Source organism: Typha angustifolia, chromosome 12 (assembly GCF_048772165.1).
Source record: "Typha angustifolia cultivar Huaian chromosome 12, ASM4877216v1, whole genome shotgun sequence".
NCBI classification, from domain to species: Eukaryota; Viridiplantae; Streptophyta; class Magnoliopsida; order Poales; family Typhaceae; genus Typha; species Typha angustifolia.
In genome coordinates, this window is record NC_133250.1 from 991776 (window position 1) to 1010757 (window position 18982).

The following is an 18982-nucleotide window of genomic DNA, read 5'->3' on the forward strand; positions in this document are numbered from 1 at the left end:
TAGAATAGAGCAAAATAAATAAATAAAAATATTGTATATATAATTGATACATTTGAAGAAATATTTTTCTAACTTAATAGTATAAAGACACGATATGGATAAATTATTCACAAGAGAAAAACAAAGTATGCACAGTGGCAAAAACAATAATATGCTAATATGTGATAATATAATTTAATTTTATGACAATAAATATACGAACTTGTGATTGCTGCACTACATTTTTGCAGTATATGCAGGAAATTTCTGCAATAGATAATTTCTATTATGAAGTTTTGTATCATATGAAAAATCTTATGTCTATAACATGTCTTGAGAGTGTCCAAAAGTGGCGCAACTTATTCTAATATAATTTTTAAATATTGAATATTATTTAGAAGTGTTTGACACAATGACACCTGTCCAACGAGTCCTTAATCGATGCACAACTGCTTGCAGTTCGTGTATATCAGAAATGCATGCTGTCTCTCAAATCTTCTCATTAATAGGTGGATGAGTCAAGGCCTTAATGCAGTATAGATCTCATTGTTCATCGATACCACAACTCTGCATTCTAGGAGTCTGCTTTCAAATATAATCAGGCGTCACGAATAAATATACTTCTTACATTTCTTATCATGTTAGTTTTCTTTTAGCAGAAATTCAAATTTGGTTTCATAGTTTTACTACGTGCTGCCTACATTAAGTTTAACACAGGTTAGGAACTATAAGGGAACTGATTTATTGTGTACTTGAGCAGATAGTCTTGTTTGTTCTTTATTTAAGTTATGAATTCCTTAACAGGGAACTAAAATGTTACTTACCCTTGATAAATTCCATCCAATTTTATGATTAGCCAGTATTAATTAATTTGATGTAAACAACAAGATCAACATGTCATGCCCATGATTTGCCTCAAGCTGATTAGGGCATAAGAGTAACTAAATGGTTTATAATGGAGAAATAGAGAAAATCGTATACTTGTCAAATTGACTGGAATTTCTTTTGGTATTTGTGCTTTTATAGGTATCAATCTACATATCCATAAAGCAACAAATTCCTTGCTTTCTTGAGGAAAAGCCATGATTTCTTGCTCGGATTTCTTAGTATTGAAGGATGAATGAATGCAAGCATCATCCTTTTTCCTGGCAAGCTGTGTCAGACAATGATAGGAAGCACTACAATGCTTGTCTACCTGCCTTATCCATCAACAAGTGAGGGTAAAAACTTGAATGAGTTTTGGACTATTTTAAATCAATTAAAATTTTCTATCACATGTCTAATTCACATTGAAACTTAAATATAATACTAAATGAGTTACAAAATTGTTGGCAAAGTTAATGATTTCTAAATATAAGTTGCTGGCTAGGTTTAATAATGACTAAGATTTCATATAAATTGTTGATCAATCAATCATTTGTATTTGGAAGTCACTAAATCAAAGAAAAAACTTATATGGAAATATTTTTCCTCACATCTAGTAATATTTTTAGTGGTATTTAAATCTTTATATAAGTCAGCTCACCCAGTCAGCATTTATATTTAGAATTCACTATTTTTAATTACTTAGTATCTATTTAAAACTTAAAGTATACTAAATATAAAATAAATATATTTAGGAGAGTTAATTTGGTCAAAAAACTCCCTTTGAATCCTTTTAACCCTGGCTACTCTGACAGCATGAGCATAAAGGTTCGTCAAATCACTGGGTTACTGTCCTTATGAGTGTAACAGTAGATCATATTCTTTGGGGAAGATAAAATAGGACCATCTGCTGCTCTGCATGTAGTAGTATCTTTCATTGTACTTGCAGCATGACAGGAAATTTGACTGCATTGCTATGAACAGTTCAATCTACAAGAGACTCTAAATCACAAGACATCTCCAATGCAGATTTTTTTTAAAATTTTTTATTTTATTTTTCATATATTTGTGCTTTCCCTGTGGGATATTTATGAATATGAATTTGATTCAACGTGTTTTCTTTTCTTGTTGTTGAAGAGAACTCAGACGAGATAGCACTACAATAAAAAACATGACTTCCAAGATTCATCATCCCTTCTGAATGCTTGCAAAGAATTAGATATATATATATGGTAAAATGACTTAGTGCTTGAACACAACCCAAGTCTCTTAAATAATTTGAGCACTTTTTCATTAAAGTTATCTTACTTTCTGCAATAAGGTAAGAGATGTCTTGTCAAAGAGATATTTATGCCCTCTAAACCTGAGATTCATGCTGCAATGTGATGTCAAAGAGCAGCTAGACATTTAGGCATAATATTGCGTAGTTTTAGAAGGCAAAGGAATCCCTTTTTGGGCCATCTGTAAAGGCACAAGCCTCACAGGGTGACAGGGTGCTGCTATCAGCTATGCAAAGGTGACAACTTTGTAACAATTGAGAACTGAAGCCTTGTTAATTGGAACTTCATTAATTATATGCAACAAGTTGATAAAACTAAAAAAACCATCTTAGAAATTTTTGATATTTTCCCCCTCACAGTCAAAGAACTTGCAGCATGCCCTGAAACCCATCAGAATATGCTAGTACCAGGTCTAGGCATCAATATATGAGTTTGAACAGTAAGCAAAACATCTGATCCAATGATCGACAATCAAAAATCTAGTGTAATTCATCCCCAGATACCATGAACCGGAGAGAAGTTTTCAATGTACAAAGAACATTACACATTATTTCATTCTTTCACGGACAAATACAGGAAAAGCTCATGGAAACTTTGCACGCTTGTACATGACCAAAGATCATTCATTCTAAACAAAAAGGATGCACGCTCCTTGAAAGAAGAAGGTCTAGAAATTAAGAAGATAGAAGGTCTGAAATAGCCAGTCAACCTGACCTTATTTGAATTTCGAACCGAGCCCATCAAGGAAATTTTGTTTCTCAACAGATTTCTACCTTCAAAAATGTCGGTGGAATCGTCTCCTTACCATCTTCGGTCTTCAAGGCAAACCTTATACTACACATATACACCACTGTACAATCTGGTCCACAGCTTCATCTCACCCAAAGGAACTGCCACTATGAATCAAGTTTAATACCTTCTGAACAATTTTCTAATCAATAGAAAAAACACGGTCTTATAAAGTGTTTGGTTCTTCCTCCATCCTGAGAAATACTTTCCAATCACCACTTTGTAGCTAGGTCTGTGCTTCACCAAATTATAGTACTCCATAATCTTGGGCCTGCAAATGATATACTCCTCTTCAAGATCGAGCAGTGTTATGCGCACCAGCACCGGAATGAACATCGAGTCCGCCAGAGTGAACTCTTCACCGGCAAGGTATGTCGTCTGATACAGCTGTTTCTCTGCATCATCAAGTAGTCTGCTCAGTTTTTCTTCGCTCTGCTTCACAGTATCAAGATCCTTCAACTTGTCTTCTGTCTCATAAGCCTCTCGAAGTTTAATGTGGTACACACTGGCCAGATCAGGAGCTTCAGCCATCCGAGCAATTATCACTCGCCGAATGAATTTGGAAACGAACATCCGGTACTTTGTTGGAATGTGAGACAGGGTGAACCACTTGGGGTTCCAATTCTCAACTTTTTGGATCCAATCCAGAACTTCCCTACTGATAGGAGCATCTTCACCGCTCAAAGAGACTGTGAGTCTGTCTATATACCTATATATTACGGATGAATCCATGTCAAACTGTACAGTATCAAATAACATTGATGTAGAAACAAAGAATGAGATAAATTTTCGTTTGCACTAAAAATAATAATAATCTTAAACGATGACATACTGGATAATGTCGATCGTGCTGAAAATGATGTGAGATCCATTTTGGAAAACAGGAAGTTTAGCCGATGGATTCATGCGAAAGAATGAAGCATCCATGTTTTTCCCTGTCAAAGGATTAAGATGGTATGATGTATAATCAATACCCTTCTCTTCCAATGCTAACCGCACTTTCTGGCTGTTCATCGAGTAAGGATGGTGGTAGAGCTGCATTACTGCATCAAGATTCAAATATCATATTACCTTCAATTTTTCAAAAAACTTAAATGATCTGGAAGATGGTATACAAATTAGATTTGTGAAAGTGACTATCAAATATTGCACCAGGTCAAAGATAGCAAACTCATACAAGTGCACTCTCACTCTCTCAGATACAAATTGCAACTCCAGAGAGCCAAAACCAATGATGCATCATTTGATTTAACAGGTAAAACTCTGCCATTTGTTGTTCAAAAAGATTTTTCACTTATAACTAGAGAAAAACTGCAACCACAAAATCAATCTTTTGGTAAAGGGAGATAATAAGTATATAATATCTAATTAAAGAAGATGGGCAATTATTCTTTTTCTTAAGATAAATAAAGACTGACCAATATCTACAGTCTAAGATCACTACAAATGGATTGAGTACTAGTCTAAAATAAACTATCTTTGTTTATCTGATGACAAGACTTCATTTTCAAAGCCATCATATTTAAAGGATTTAAGAACAAGGGAACACCCCTCTATATAATCGATCAGAGGGAAGTCTCTGATGTAATATACTCATGCAAAATTTTCGCACATATTCTGCAGTAATTCATTCACACGCAGTCAACAAGACCACCAAGCGATTGTGAAAAGGAATTGATCTTAAAGAACATGGAACAAGTGACAGAAATATGGAATAATCCAATAGTAAGGCTTTACAATTATCCTTGAGAAATTAACACCAAAATCAAAGATCAGACATAACCAAAATCAGACTGTGGTTATTAGTTTGTTAATCCGTCAAATCCAAAACCTCAAGCTTTTGATTATACCAACTCGAAAAATCTAATAACTTGATTCATAACCATCAAACCATCCAATTCTGTATGTTTTATGACAAAACTCAGAACTCTGATCGATTCAAGACTGGGTGGGTTACCGTATACGTAATCTCCCCGAGTTAATCCCCCCCAAAAGGACGTTTCTTGGACGTAAGAATCGATACGATCGAGCTAAAACAATCAGGAAAAAAACCCAAAATTCGAGAAGAGGAGAGCGAGCGAGCGCAATACCTGGATCAAATGGGAGCGGAGCAGCGAGAGGGCCGAGATTCGCCTTTGTGATGATTCGGGAAAGTGTTTATCTGTAAAGCAGTGACCTTTTCTTTTTCCTCCTATATATTTCCTTTCATTCTGGGAAATGCTTCACATCTCTCTCTCTCTCTCTATCTCTTTCTCTCTGGTTTTATTGTATGGTAGGTATGGAATAACACCAAAGGAGACTTTCCTTTTAGAGAGAGAAAGGAAGTGGAAGGTCAATGAGACGGTTTTCACACGACCAGGTGATGTGGGCATGGATGTAACTGCCACAATTAATGGTTATTTAGGGCGGCTAATGGGTTTGAGTTTAGCCTAATTAAATTTGGATTTGTCATTCTGTCAACCGGTTTAACTCGTTTATGATCGATCCGTTAATATGTTCATGACATGATAATCCGTTTATAATATGATAAAAAATTTATTTGTTTATAGCCCGAAAAGATTTGTTTATAACTCAAGACCCAAATATTTTATTTCATGGTTATTAAGGGCGGATTTGAGATTAGTCATCCGAGATCTGTCTAATTAATAATCGAATCATATTTGTGTTTAGTACCTCAACCGACTTAACCCTAATCCGTTAACATAAGTAACTCATCTATCGTTCACGTAGGATTAGGCTTTATTGACTAAATTGGAGATCATTTTAATTATAATAATTAAAAAAATTAGTGACAATTATAACATTATTAAAATTTTAGTAACAATTATATAATTTATTTAGATACGAATACTGATAGCAAACTTAATTATTATATTCCCTATGTATATATATATCAATGAATCAATTCAATCTTTTCCTTCTCCAATTGCAACCACCATCTGGAACAATCCCCAGCTCTTTTAATGGCCTTATTTTTCTGTTATTAAATAAGTATGATGCAATTAAGCATATAGTTAAAGTTGCTAAGTTTCTTGCTGTATATTGGCATCTCCAATTCCCCAGAACGAATTGATTACTCCAAGATTGTTCACAGATCTAAAGATGGTGCCTCGTAGCTATCAAAGTTTTGATCTTTGTATTGGGATGGAGCTAAAGTTGGGAGGCTTTCCTTCATAATTACTCTGTTCTCCTCTGTTTCTTTTATGACTACTAGTATAAGGATTTGGAAGCAAAATTTGGGAGGCTTTCATTCATAAAAACTCTGTTCTCCTCTGTTTCTTTTGTTGACTAGCATAAGGATTTGGAAGCTTTCTTTCCCATATATTGGATGGTATAGAGTTTAGGGCTGCTCATGAGGCCCAAAGCCCACCAGAAGCCTGCCCAAAATTTTTGGTCAACAATTCAGCTTGACTAAAGATTTAACCTGACTCGAGCCCGACCGGAGAATTATTCGATTCGGTATCGGGATTAGCCTTCTTCAGCCTGAGTCGAAACCTACATTAGTAGATGCATTTTAGGAGATATTTTAATTTCCTACAAGTAAATGTCATTGAAGAACTTAGCCAGCATTATGATTGAGTTTAAGTTTTTATTTTTGTTCTTAAATCAGTTTAGTTATCAAGCATGCATTAAATGGAAGATCCAAGAAAGCCTTCATTTTAAATGTACATAAGTATCATCTTCATCATGTTTGACTTTAAGAAGTTAATTCTCTAAATATTTTATTGTAATGATATATATATATACCCTGACCTCATACTCATGCAAATATATTCTTTGAGACATTTCTTTTCATGCATTGCTGACTATTTTTAGTTCTTTACCTTCTTTTTTCTACACTTGGACTCAATTTTCCCTCATTATGCTAAGAAACCTCTCCCTTGCTGAAGAATTTCTAATAGAGGTGAATCATATAGTTCAAAGAAGGTAAAGCAATGGTGGACAAAAGGATCATCAACTTTATATATAGTCAACATTTTTGCCTTTAATTATTTTATAGACAAATGTAGTGAATCTTTTACCCCAGGAGGATCTAGAGAAAACCTATATAAAGAGTTGCACATTATTTTCTTTGTTACTCACCAAGGGGTCATTAACTTTGTAATATTCTATGGAGAGTCTTTGATGAATACACTTTGCATCAAAAATAAGTAAAAAAAATAACAATATTACATCGAAAGCATTCTCATACTCCGGATATGATCCAGTCTTACCTAATTAGGAAAGAAAATAACACAATCATAGAAAACTCAGGCACAAGGAATTATGCGGAAAATTCTCCGATAGAAAAATAATATCACCTACTTATGTAAATTATTAGAACAAACCACGAGCATTCACCTCAAATCTCATAAATAATCTATAGCTCTATAGAGTCCAAAGTCCAAACTACAATCAACTATATCTTCGCTGTACAATGATTCTAAATTATTTCAAACACATCTAAGAGATTTTTTTTATAACCGGTTATCCATCAATGCTCCTGTGCTCATCTTATAGCGTCCGTTCTATAAATTTTCAGATTTAACTCGATATCTAATCATATATATATATATATATATATATTATTTTTGTGTAAATTTCTTTTATGAATATTGGGATGGAACTTGACCTGATAATAGTCTATTATACTGTTTGCAGATTCCAGACACAAGATTGGGTTAGTTGTGGCAGGTAATCTGTAGACTTGTATGCTTGCCACCCTACATGCATGGGCTGTAGCCAATTTGGAGCAAAATCACTTTGCCCCAAAAGTTAAAAAGAAATGATATCATTTAGGTCAAAAGATCCCACTCTAAAGCAAATCTACCAAACCTATCCATTTTCTACTCCATATCTCTTTTTGCATATCATTTGGTAGACACAGGAGAACTCTTAAAGTGATGACAAGAAAGTATAAAAACTCTTCAAGGAAAACAAAAGTTTGGTTTAAGAAAATATCAACCCTTGATTAGAGGAAAACAAAGGTTAAACAACAAAAGATCTCCAAGAGTTTGCCAGTGGGATAGAAACCATAGAAAGATCTCTCTCCAGATAGTTTTATTTTCATGTATATCTTTCTGAACATGAGTGATTTTTAATATGATTATCCTTTAATTTACTTTTTACTTTGTTTGAAAGAGAGATTATAGATCAAAAGGAGCAGATAATGGCTCCTGATTTGCCTGCCAGTCAACAACATATGATTATCCTCTAAGTTACTTTCTGATATCTATGAGTTAATCAATTAAAAATACAAAAAGTGATACAGATATTAATTTTATATGCTTAACATCTTTATAGCTTTCATAAGTATAGTTTTTATTGAGCAACTACATACGATGATATGATTAAGTAGCAGAAAAGTGAGAAGGGAATGGGTGTGACTCGGCTTAATTAGTGGATGAAAAGCGTGGGATGATCACAATGATCGTATGGGCTCGAGAGCAGAAGAGTTGACCACGGCGGCGGCCGGAGTAAACTTGCACCGGTACGTACACTTTAAGAAGAGATAGAGGAGAGAGAGAGGAGGAAGGGAGAAGAATGAAAGAGATAGATTTTGAGAGCACTTCCACTTCCACTCCCATTTCCACTTTCACTTCCACTATAATAAGATAACATCACATGCATCCCATCAGATTGAAGTCTTCCAAAGTGGCTCCTCGTGATCATTTTGGAAGAGCCTTTTCTTGATCCCAATCATATATATATATATATATATATATATATATATATATATATATATATATATATATATATATCTTCTCTTCCATGTGTGGCACTCTTCCCTTCCCTTTAGCACCTGTTCATATTGCCCATCTCCATCCTCTACTACATCATCTCTTTTCAATTTTTTTTTTCTTTATATATATCCCACATTTGATTTTAGGGGATATTTTGAAAATAAAAGAATAAATAACTAAAATACTCCTCAACAAAAATTGTCTACTAAAGAGGGAATTGATGGTACTTATAGTAGAGGTGAATGATCTAAATGAGCTGAGGTTGAGAGCGTCGTCATAGATTTAACTTTTTCGATCGAGGTTTGAATCTTATGAATTTATACTTGGTATTATGATCATTATGTTTATATAGTTAAAGTTAACTTATCTATATAGTTATTTTTTTAATAATAAGCGGAGTTACATTAGTAATTTTTGAGGTAATAAAAATAAAATATATGAGTCGACTGATAAAAGACCACTACGAGTTGACTATTAATGATAATAAAAATAGGCAATGGTAATTCACAATTTTTGATTAAGGTTGTTAATTAATGACTTCATTGTTTTGTCATCTAGATCTATTAATTTAAAAACCTTTATTGTATTTATTATCTAATATGATATCAGAGCCTGTGTGAAAGTCATAGTACCAAAGTATCTAAATTAAAGTGCTTATGGACTACTTTTCTCTTGCTTGGAGATTGTGCATATTGACTTAATTAGATTTCATGACTAATTTCATTCATTTAGCAAAGAAACAATGACTAGTCATTGAATCTTGAAGGATGATCAATTACGAAAACTAAGAAAACTGATGATGCAGACAGTCTTGTATGTTAGGAAGTAAGTTTTCCTACCAATTCTTCTTGTTGTTTAAAGGTTTTGATCAACATTGATGTAGCTTGATGTGAGAAATCTTGAAGGTCACAAAGAGTTTTCCCTTGCTCAACTTCCTTTCTCCAAATTCCTTTCTTCCTCTCTCTTTCCAAAAAGGAATTTGAGTACTGTCTTGAAGTCATGGAAACAACTTGCTTCAGTAATGGAGTCAATAATAAACCAGCATTCATATTCTGCAATGTTGAAACAAACATCTCTTTCATTCATATTGTAGTAATGCTAAATGTAACAATTACTCTTCATCTCCACCTCACCATTTTTTTTGTCACCATTATGTATATATATTTTCCAAGATTGATGAATGATAATGTTTGTATTCCAAATTTATGTTCTTATTCTAATTCTTGGTAACAGCCAAACGAAAGCAGTGGTCCATGATTCCTTATTCAGAAATAATCCAAGCAGATCAAGCTCATCAAACTTTTTGACTAATATTCCCCTTCCCCAGTTTTCTCTTCCTCCAGATTACAACCACCCTCTTGAACAATCCTTCAGATGCTGACCAAATCTTCAGTATTAGAGTGATGGCTTTCTTTTGCAGCTTTCTTAGACCATTTTGTTTGGCTAGTTTGGACTCTCTTATCTTATCAGATAACACTAATGATGTTGATAACTAACTATATAAATATATGCTTAATGATTAATTAATCAATCAATCTCTTCCATCCTATAAAACATGAAAACTATGCATAAGATTAAGGTAATATATATATATATATATATATAGTTTGTGATTATCCATCTTGTTCTTGCTGATGAATATGAATCACATGGGATAAACACAACCAATTAAGTGCTCCCTTTACCTCTCAAGTTGGCAATTTAGGTCACTTGCAACTCATTGATTAAACACCAAGAACTTTTGAACAAGTGCTAGAATAAGCATTCTTTTTTTTTTGGCTTCTTGATAAACTTCGAGATCATGCATGCATGCATGCATGCATTCATGACATGCACGCACTACTGAGGTTACTTAATTTTTGGATGTTGAGAAACTACAGCACTCGACAATCTTATTGAGCAAGTATTCGCTTAAAAAGGAGAGCAATAATAGAGTAAGTAGATAACAAGGCACATCTAGGGAAAGTTGGCATCGAGATTAATATTCTCTTATCTAGTATTTGGGCGCATAATGTATACAGTCTTATTCTCATTGTTAAAGACGTTAAGTTGTTTTCATGATTTAGTATGCGATGACGAATCTTACTGTCACACCAAGCGACACCGTCTGAATCAGGATAATCGAACCCTAGAAATCAAAAAAGTAGTAGTTGAATAAGAAATAGAAGAGGAAATTATCATCCGTCATCGCTCTCGCGGCGCCGGTTCTTTGCATGCTTGCATTAAAATACCTTCTCTTGACATGGATGTATCTTGTGGAACTTTAGACTTAAATCTAGACCCCTCCATGCCTACAATGTTGAATCTAAAGCACGAAAGTAGGTTTTGACTTCATTTATGGACCCATATTGGGTCCACAACATTGGACCAAAATGGATTTGATTCAGCAAAGTTGTTAAAAAATTATGGACAAGATATTGTTCATATAATGTCTTCTCATTTTCCTCATGTTGATGTATACACTACTTGACATCTAACCACATTCCTGACTGAGTTCTGGATCATATATATAAAACTAATATCTCACCCTTCAATTCAAATTTCTTTTGACTAATGCCTAAACTATGACATCCTCTTAAGTTATATGACTACTAGACATTGCCTAATTCTATGACCTTCTTAAGCTGATGACCTATTAGTATATATAGCTTGAAATTTAATTAAAAGAAGCCCTACTAGGATTTTGACACAAGACAAGTAGTTATAGATAGTATCATGTTCAACATTTTAACAAGGTAATTTTATCACTTTTAAGTTAAACTCACTAGTTTTTGTGCTCAATCTGTAAACAAATTTATATCTAAAAGAAGAGGATAAATTATAGATTATCCTATATTTTTTAGTCTAATTTTAATATATACTTCAAATTTAAGTACTTAACCCCTACACGGCATACACCAAGTTGCAATTATTATTCATTTTAGTCGTTAATAGGAGTTTGAAAGACTTAATTATCTCCGGAGAATATAATCTATTTTAATTTAGCAACTTAGTTATGAAGAATATATTGATTCTTGTTAGTTTTGGATGAAAAAGTTTAGCAATTGCAATTTGGTCTAGACTGCAAGGAATCATATGCTTAACTTTGAAGTACTGAGAATTTAAATTTAAATTTAAATTTAAATCCTCGTTGCTATTTACTTTGTTACTTGCAGGAAATTTAGTTTAAAATGCCAAGAATGCCATATAAGATAACCTACACCAGGCGTTTAATCTAGCTCTGTCAATAGGGGTGAAAACTAGTCGGATTAACTCCGACCCGACCCGCTATCCGACCCGACTCGGATCGGATTCGGATAAAAAAATTTTATTCGATTCGGATACGAATAGAAGTTTTGAAAAAAATTCGGATACGGATTCGGATACGGGTCGGATATATTTTTCGGATTCGGATACGGATATCGGATATCCGTTTACCCGCATATTTTTTTTAAATGATTTACAGTTTTTAGTTTTCTTATTTAAATAGTAAATATTAATATTGTTACTAATAATACTTTGTATATTATTTATAGAGATTAATTTCTCTAATTTTATATATTTGACATACGAAAAAATTATTTATTGTAAAACTCTTAATAATTTTATGTTAATTATATCTAAATAAAATATTATAATTATTTTAAATTCAATTAATATCTGTTTAAGATCCGATCCTTTATTCGAAAATTATCCGTATCCGTTTAGTTAGGATATGGTTTTAAATTTTACTATCCGTCTAATATCCGTATCCGGACTGATAATATGGATCCGAATATGGGTTGAGCACTATCCGATCCGTATCCGATCCGTTTTCACCCCTATCTATTAAGCTTGAATTGAAAATAATTTTGAGCATAGTTTTATAATTAATTTTGAATTAAAATTATTTTAATTTGAATTAATTTTGAGCTCGAGCCTAAATGAGCATATCAATAAATAATTTTAAGTCTTAATCAATTTTAGCCTAATTTTGAGTTTGAACGAGCTCGATTTAGACTTTGAATCAAACTAAAAAAAATTCTAACTTAATTATAAAAATATAAATATTACAAAAATATAAACTAATAAAAATATCCGAAAAGATATGATAGGATCATAATCCAGAACTCAACTTTACAATATCATGGTACATAAACAATTAATCCACTTAAACAAATCTTAGAACATTATATATATAGTCATTTTGAGACTTACCGAGGATTAAGTTTTGCTCAAAATTATTTTCGAGCATATTTTGAAGATTAAACTCGGCTCAACTTATTTTTAACTCGAGCTAGCTCGATTATTTTGATAGCCTTACCGGTGACAGACTTTGTACAATTTACTATCTAGTGTAGGGGTGGCAAAAGTACTCAACCCGATAATCGTAACGTTGTAATCTAACTTCTAAACGAGTTTACATTTAATCTAAAGTAAATGGTTCAACCTATCTAAGTCGATTATTAAATGGGTTATATTCATGTTTGTTACCTCAATCTATTTATAACCTGGACCCGCCAACTCATTTACGACGTAGAATGATCGAAATAAATTCATATAAATTTAAATAACTTGTGCCGCCTAATAATCCGTTTATGACCGGTGTAATCTATTTAATAAATACGTTTGCATTCATTTAAGGAAATTTTGACACATTTAATAAATAGGTCATATTTCATGTTTGCATTATCATGACTCAATTCGACTTCGGCAAACTCGACCCAATTGCCAACTCTAATCTAGTGCTCCCCTAATGATGGGATAGTGATCAAATAGTTAAAGGAGCCCATTTTATATGCATGACCTCATGTTGGAATCTTTCGAATCTCAACGAACATCGGTTTAACTAGGGCACCATTAAATTTCCCACTTCCCTTAAAAAAAATAATGGAAATTTTTACTCCAAGGAATGCTAAAAGGGGAGACAAAAAGAAAAGTGTAGCACATTTGGCGTTCCTCGTCATCCCACGTGTACATATGTCTATATTACACATAATGGAGATGTTAATAATAACTTACTCTAATCCATCATTATTAGCGAAAAGTCACCTACAAACCCTAATTAATGTCCCAACTTAAAGAACATATTAGGGTTCTTTCTTTCTCTTCCTCAGTCTTTGGAATCAAAAGCAAGTGACGCAATAACTTATCCGATTAATTAGCAAGTGCATGGTAATTAAGCTTCTCTAATGATGGAACAAGCCAATTAACAAAGGTGGTCGATTCCATCACTTTCTCCAAACCCTAGATGCTTCCATTTATATTATTCATCCTTTTTTTCTACACCTCTGCTTTATTACTAATTTCGAAGCTAATAATTGTAAAGAACAAGGATAATTGTTTTGAGAACCTTGACCACCAAATTAATTCAGGATCATTCATAGTGCTTTCATTGATTATTAGATATGATTTTATAAGATTGTGATAAGTTATTAATGTTTAAGTGGATTTAATTAATTTTTTTTTCAGATTACTAATTGTTGTTAATGGTGTAGATTTAATTTGGGTTCACTTTTTTTTTTCTCTCCATTTTATATGCCTAAAATTAATTTTATAAATGTAATTAGTAGCTTTAAAAACAAAATCAAAACAACTACCAAATATTTTGTAAGTATTAGTGCACAAGAATTAATTCTTTTCTTTTTAATAAAAAAATAATATTATATAAACTTTCACATATAAAATCAAAGGAATATATTATTTTTGTTATTATTCACACCCAATTATATGAATAGTTTCTCATCTAATCTTTTCATTTTATTTTTAATGACTCAAATATATTCTTAGTTAACTTTCCCGTACCATAACGGCAACTATCTAAAACTAAAATACCCTTAGTTTAATCTTCGATATTAAGATTATTTTAACTCATTTATATAGAAACTAACGCTTATTAAGAAAAAACTAAGTCCAAAATAATTTTGAGACAAATATTTATATAGTAAATTATGAATAATATACATTTAAGAGTAGTTGAGCTCGAGGGGCGCCGAAGCAGGTAGGGTTTCGTTTAAAGTGAAACTCGGTTAATATTAAAAAAAATTATTAATTTTTTTTTTGTTAGGTTAGACTTCCCCATCTTAAAATAAAATAAAAAATTTAAAAAAAAATAGCTGAATGAAAACATTAATTTAGAAGAAAAATTTGAGGCCTCCCTTTAGTTCCACTTGATCCTTTCTTTCCTACTTGGTTTCATAGTTGAATGAGAGATATGAAGACTTGATTCCATCGTTGACTCCTGTTAGGGTCGTCAGAGAGAGAGACCTCCGCGTTGACTTGAACATGATGTCTAAAAAGGCAAAATTAGGTCAGGTTTTTTCCTCCTGCCTTCTACACCTCACAAATCATAAAAATCTAATATTAAAAATACCTTTAATTATTAATCACTAAAAACATGCTTATATAATTCCTCGCTAAATTATAGATGAGAATAAAATAGTCACAATAAACTCGAATCGCGCTCAAGAATATCAGTTGTACATTTTTACAATATTCGCTAGTGCTTCTTTACTCATCTCATAATCGTGCCTTTTAGTACTCGCTCGTCTTGTTTCCTCCTGGCCCTTCTATTTGTATTCTATAAAGCTCTATTAGAATATTATTTAATAAAAAGAATGATTTTTACAAATCATAATCTATAGTTTGTTTATTTTGTAATTCGCATCTCGTCTTTGGAATATTTATAACGCCACCCCTCATTTTTTCTATAATGTTTATTTAACACCTAACATTACTTTAGCTAACGGACATTAACTATGTTTATATGGTTTATATGGCTCTAGTTCAAAGATTACTAAAATACTCTTATAAGGTCCTGATCTAACTTAAATTCTCACAAAATCTTTTTCCTCAAACTAAACCCTACCCCACAAACTTAAAATATCAAACCCTACAACCCTACAGGAACCCCCCCAAAATCCCTGCGATGTATAAACCTCAGAAGCTTCCTCCAACTTCACCACCTAATTTTCTCATCTCTAAGTTGAAACCCTATTTTTCTCCATCTTTCCCAAAATTTTCTTCATTTCACTCTCTGTCTTTGAGGTCGCAAGCAACAAAGCCAGCTTGGTGTTTAGGGAGCTCTAAGATCTCCACGACTTGGAGTTTGGAAGCTCTGAGGACGGCTTGACATTTAGACGATGTTCTTCATAGTTTGGAAAAAAAGCAATAAGTTATGGATGTTCGAGGTATAAATAAAATTAGAGATGAGTATACAGATAATTTAGGAATATTATAAATTACATAGTGGATTATAACAGAATATTCTTTTTTATTATGGTTAAATTAAGTTTACTCAAGGTGTTAAAATAAATATCATAGGAAAAAGGAGTGGTAGCGTCATAAAATCCTAAAAGACGAAGTACGAATAATAAAATAAGTAAAATATAAAGTGTAATTTATAAAAAATTCTTTAAAAAAAAAAACTAATTTCTTCTGCGTTTATATGCACCTAAAGCTATAGATCTTTCTTAATTTGATAAAAAAGTGGCTCTCATAATTGAATAAATTAGTCTTGGCCACTGAGTGTGAACAGCCTTTTCCCCCACCTTTCTATATATAGAGGTTATCTCAGCTCTTCTATCGTCCATCCCTCGTCTCTCTACTCTTTCTACTCTCCTCCCTGCTTAAAGTATCGTAGTAGTCCAGGATTGGTGGGTAGCTGGGCTAATAACTTTAATACTTGAAAACGAATCCAAACTTTAATTGCTTATTTCTTTTCGATCATTACTAGTCGATACATATATAAAGAAATTTCTTCCTCTGAGTTGTTTGTTGGGCAACAATGGTGGAGAACGGCAGCTCCAAGTACTACCAGCAGAATGGTTACCCGGCCATGGAGGTCTCTCTCGAGCATGGCGCCTCGAAATGCTTCGACGACGATGGTAGACTCAAGAGAACGGGTAAAGAGCAAGGCCTTCGTGCTTCCTGGTCATCAAAGTTTCCATCTTTGTGTCCGATTTGAGCTAAAGTTGGAGTCTTTTGATTCAGGTACGGTTTGGACGGCCAGCGCGCATATCATCACTGCGGTGATCGGCTCCGGCGTGCTCTCGCTGGCTTGGGCGATAGCTCAGCTCGGGTGGGTCGCCGGCCCGGCCGTCATGTTTCTCTTCTCCTTCGTGATCTACTACACTTCGGCTCTTCTCTCTGACTGCTACCGGTCCGGCGATCCGAGCACCGGAAAGCGCAACTACACGTACATGGACGCAGTCCATGCCAATCTCGGTGTGTTCCCAACTATCCCACATCAAATAAAAAAAAAAAAGATGAGATCGTTTTATTTCTATTTTTATTTTTTTACTACAACTATCAATCTAATTTCTCTGACATCAAAACGAGCAGGTGGGCTCAAGGTGAAGCTTTGTGGATTCATCCAGTACGCGAATCTCTTCGGAGTAGCCATTGGATACACCATCGCTGCTTCTATTAGCATGCTGTAAGCTAGTGGCGTTCGAACACTAATCTCAAGTTCACTGCTCTTCTTTATTTGAGTAAAAAAGTGTAGTGTTTTAATTCGTTTGGTTTTGGGTTGGAGCAGGGCGATTAGGAGATCAAATTGCTTCCACGAGAAAGGCCACAAGAACCCATGCCGCATGTCGAGCAATCCATACATGATCTTGTTCGGTGTGATCGAGATCGTCTTCTCGCAAATCCCCGACTTCGATCAGATCTGGTGGTTGTCCATCGTCGCCGCCGTGATGTCGATCACGTACTCCTCCATCGGCCTCGCCCTCGGCATCGTCCAAGTCATCGGTATACTCAACTCCTTAATTAGCTCAGAAGAGCTACTTCTTCTTCTTCTTCTTCTTCTTAGAATGATCACGTAGTGATTACTCTGTTTTCCTCTGTTTCTTTTATAGCCAATAAGAGCATCAAGGGAAGCCTCACCGGGATCAGTATCGGCGCCGTTACAGAGACCCAGAAGATTTGGCGCAGTCTTCAAGCCTTTGGCGACATCGCCTTTGCCTACTCCTACTCCATCATCCTCATCGAGATCCAGGTAAATTAGCGAGTCGCTTTGATTGGATACGTACAACAGTTGTGATCTACGAGCTGATGATTTTTTTATTATTATTTTTTTAAAAATATCTCAGGATACGATAAAAGCTCCGCCGCCGTCGGAAGCGAAGGTGATGAAGAGGGCGACGCTCATCAGCGTGGTGGTGACGACGATCTTCTACATGCTGTGTGGCTGCATGGGATACGCCGCCTTCGGCGACGACGCCCCCGGAAACCTCCTCACCGGCTTCGGTTTCTACAACCCCTACTGGCTCCTCGACATCGCCAACGCGGCCATCGTCATCCACCTCATCGGGGCATACCAGGTCTTCTGCCAGCCGATCTTCGCCTTCGTCGAGAAGTGGGCCCTCGCCGCCTTCCCGGAATCCACCCTCATCACTAGGGTGATCACGATCCCAATCGCCCCAAACAAAACCTACAACCTCAACCTCTTCCGGCTCGTATGGCGGTCGGCTTTCGTCGTGCTGACGACGGTCATCTCCATGCTCCTTCCCTTCTTCAACGACGTCGTCGGCCTCCTCGGCGCCCTCGGCTTCTGGCCCCTCACCGTCTACTTCCCGGTGGAGATGTACATTGCTCAGAAGAGAATACCCAAGTGGAGCACCAGGTGGGTGTGCCTCCAAATGCTTAGCCTCGCCTGCCTCGCCATCTCCATCGCTGCCGCCATCGGCTCCATCGCCGGAGTCATCTCCGACCTCAAAGTTTACCGGCCGTTCGAATCTAGCTACTGAATCAAAACTTGTTACATTCTACTATTACCACCACTGTCCTAGTATTACAACTAACAACAACAACAGCTGTTGTTACCGTTGTCGTTGTCATCGTCGTCGTCGTCGTTGTTGTTATTATCATTATTATTATTCAGATGTTTTGGGTGGGGGTGGGGGTGGGGGTGATCCAAGTAGAAGCAATAAGAAGGATCAGACGAATGAATACAAGAATAGATGTTTTTGTTTTCATTTTGATCAGGAACAGACCAAATGCGTTTTATGTTTGGCAAAGTTCGGATTCAATCGAGGTCTCGTCTCGGCCACTCCTGTAGCTTTCGAAGATGCGTGGGGGGGTTCATCTAGGAAAAGGAAAAAGTTGGGGGGTCAAAAGGCAAAAAAGGGATGGCTGTGAGAAGGCTCGGATCCCGGAGTGGATCATTGCCCAATGGTGGTGGGCGGTCCACGGGGGGAGAGATTCTTGGGACAAAAAGCGGATCGCCTGCAGTCCCAAATGCATCAAGTGGTGGGTGTTTTTAATGATAGGCAGCTTTTGTTCGGGAGACCAACCAGAGGCTGCCAAATAATGGGATGTGCTGGAAATTCCTGCAGTTGGGTCCCAAACACGGTGGGTCGGATTTCCTTTTTTGTTGATAGAATC

The 18982-nt window shown here is 35.0% G+C and overlaps 2 protein-coding genes across 2 annotated transcripts; one reads left to right on the forward strand and one right to left on the reverse strand.

Moving 5' to 3' along the window:
• Positions 1-2587: 2587 nt before the first annotated feature.
• On the reverse strand, positions 2588-5172 carry LOC140772011 (glutathione S-transferase TCHQD). Its single transcript, XM_073113889.1, has 3 exons — positions 5003-5172; positions 3745-3955; positions 2588-3621 (listed from the first exon to the last, which is right to left on the reverse strand). The coding sequence occupies exons 2-3, from the start codon at positions 3951-3953 to the stop codon at positions 3033-3035; spliced, it is 798 nt and encodes a 265-aa protein (XP_072969990.1). The 5' UTR covers positions 3954-3955; positions 5003-5172; the 3' UTR covers positions 2588-3032.
• Positions 5173-16180: 11008 nt separating this feature from the next.
• Positions 16181-18476, forward strand: LOC140772495 (amino acid permease 3). Its single transcript, XM_073114590.1, has 6 exons — positions 16181-16497; positions 16586-16819; positions 16937-17030; positions 17133-17347; positions 17455-17594; positions 17689-18476. Exons 1-6 carry the CDS (start codon positions 16380-16382, stop codon positions 18343-18345), a joined length of 1458 nt encoding a protein of 485 aa, XP_072970691.1. The 5' UTR covers positions 16181-16379; the 3' UTR covers positions 18346-18476.
• Positions 18477-18982: the final 506 nt, after the last annotated feature.

Bases quoted from the DNA above. Each gene is read 5' to 3' on its own strand.
- LOC140772011 (XM_073113889.1), bottom strand. From the start codon at position 3,953: ATGCAGCTCTACCACCATCCTTACTCGATGAACAGCCAGAAAGTGCGG. The intron at 3,622-3,744 runs GTATGTCATCGT...CGTAATATATAG, and splicing joins AGCACGATCGACATTATCCA to GTATATAGACAGACTCACAG.
- LOC140772495 (XM_073114590.1), top strand. From the start codon at position 16,380: ATGGTGGAGAACGGCAGCTCCAAGTACTACCAGCAGAATGGTTACCCG. The intron at 16,498-16,585 runs GTAAAGAGCAAG...CTTTTGATTCAG, and splicing joins TGGTAGACTCAAGAGAACGG to GTACGGTTTGGACGGCCAGC. The intron at 17,595-17,688 runs GTAAATTAGCGA...AAAATATCTCAG, and splicing joins TCATCCTCATCGAGATCCAG to GATACGATAAAAGCTCCGCC.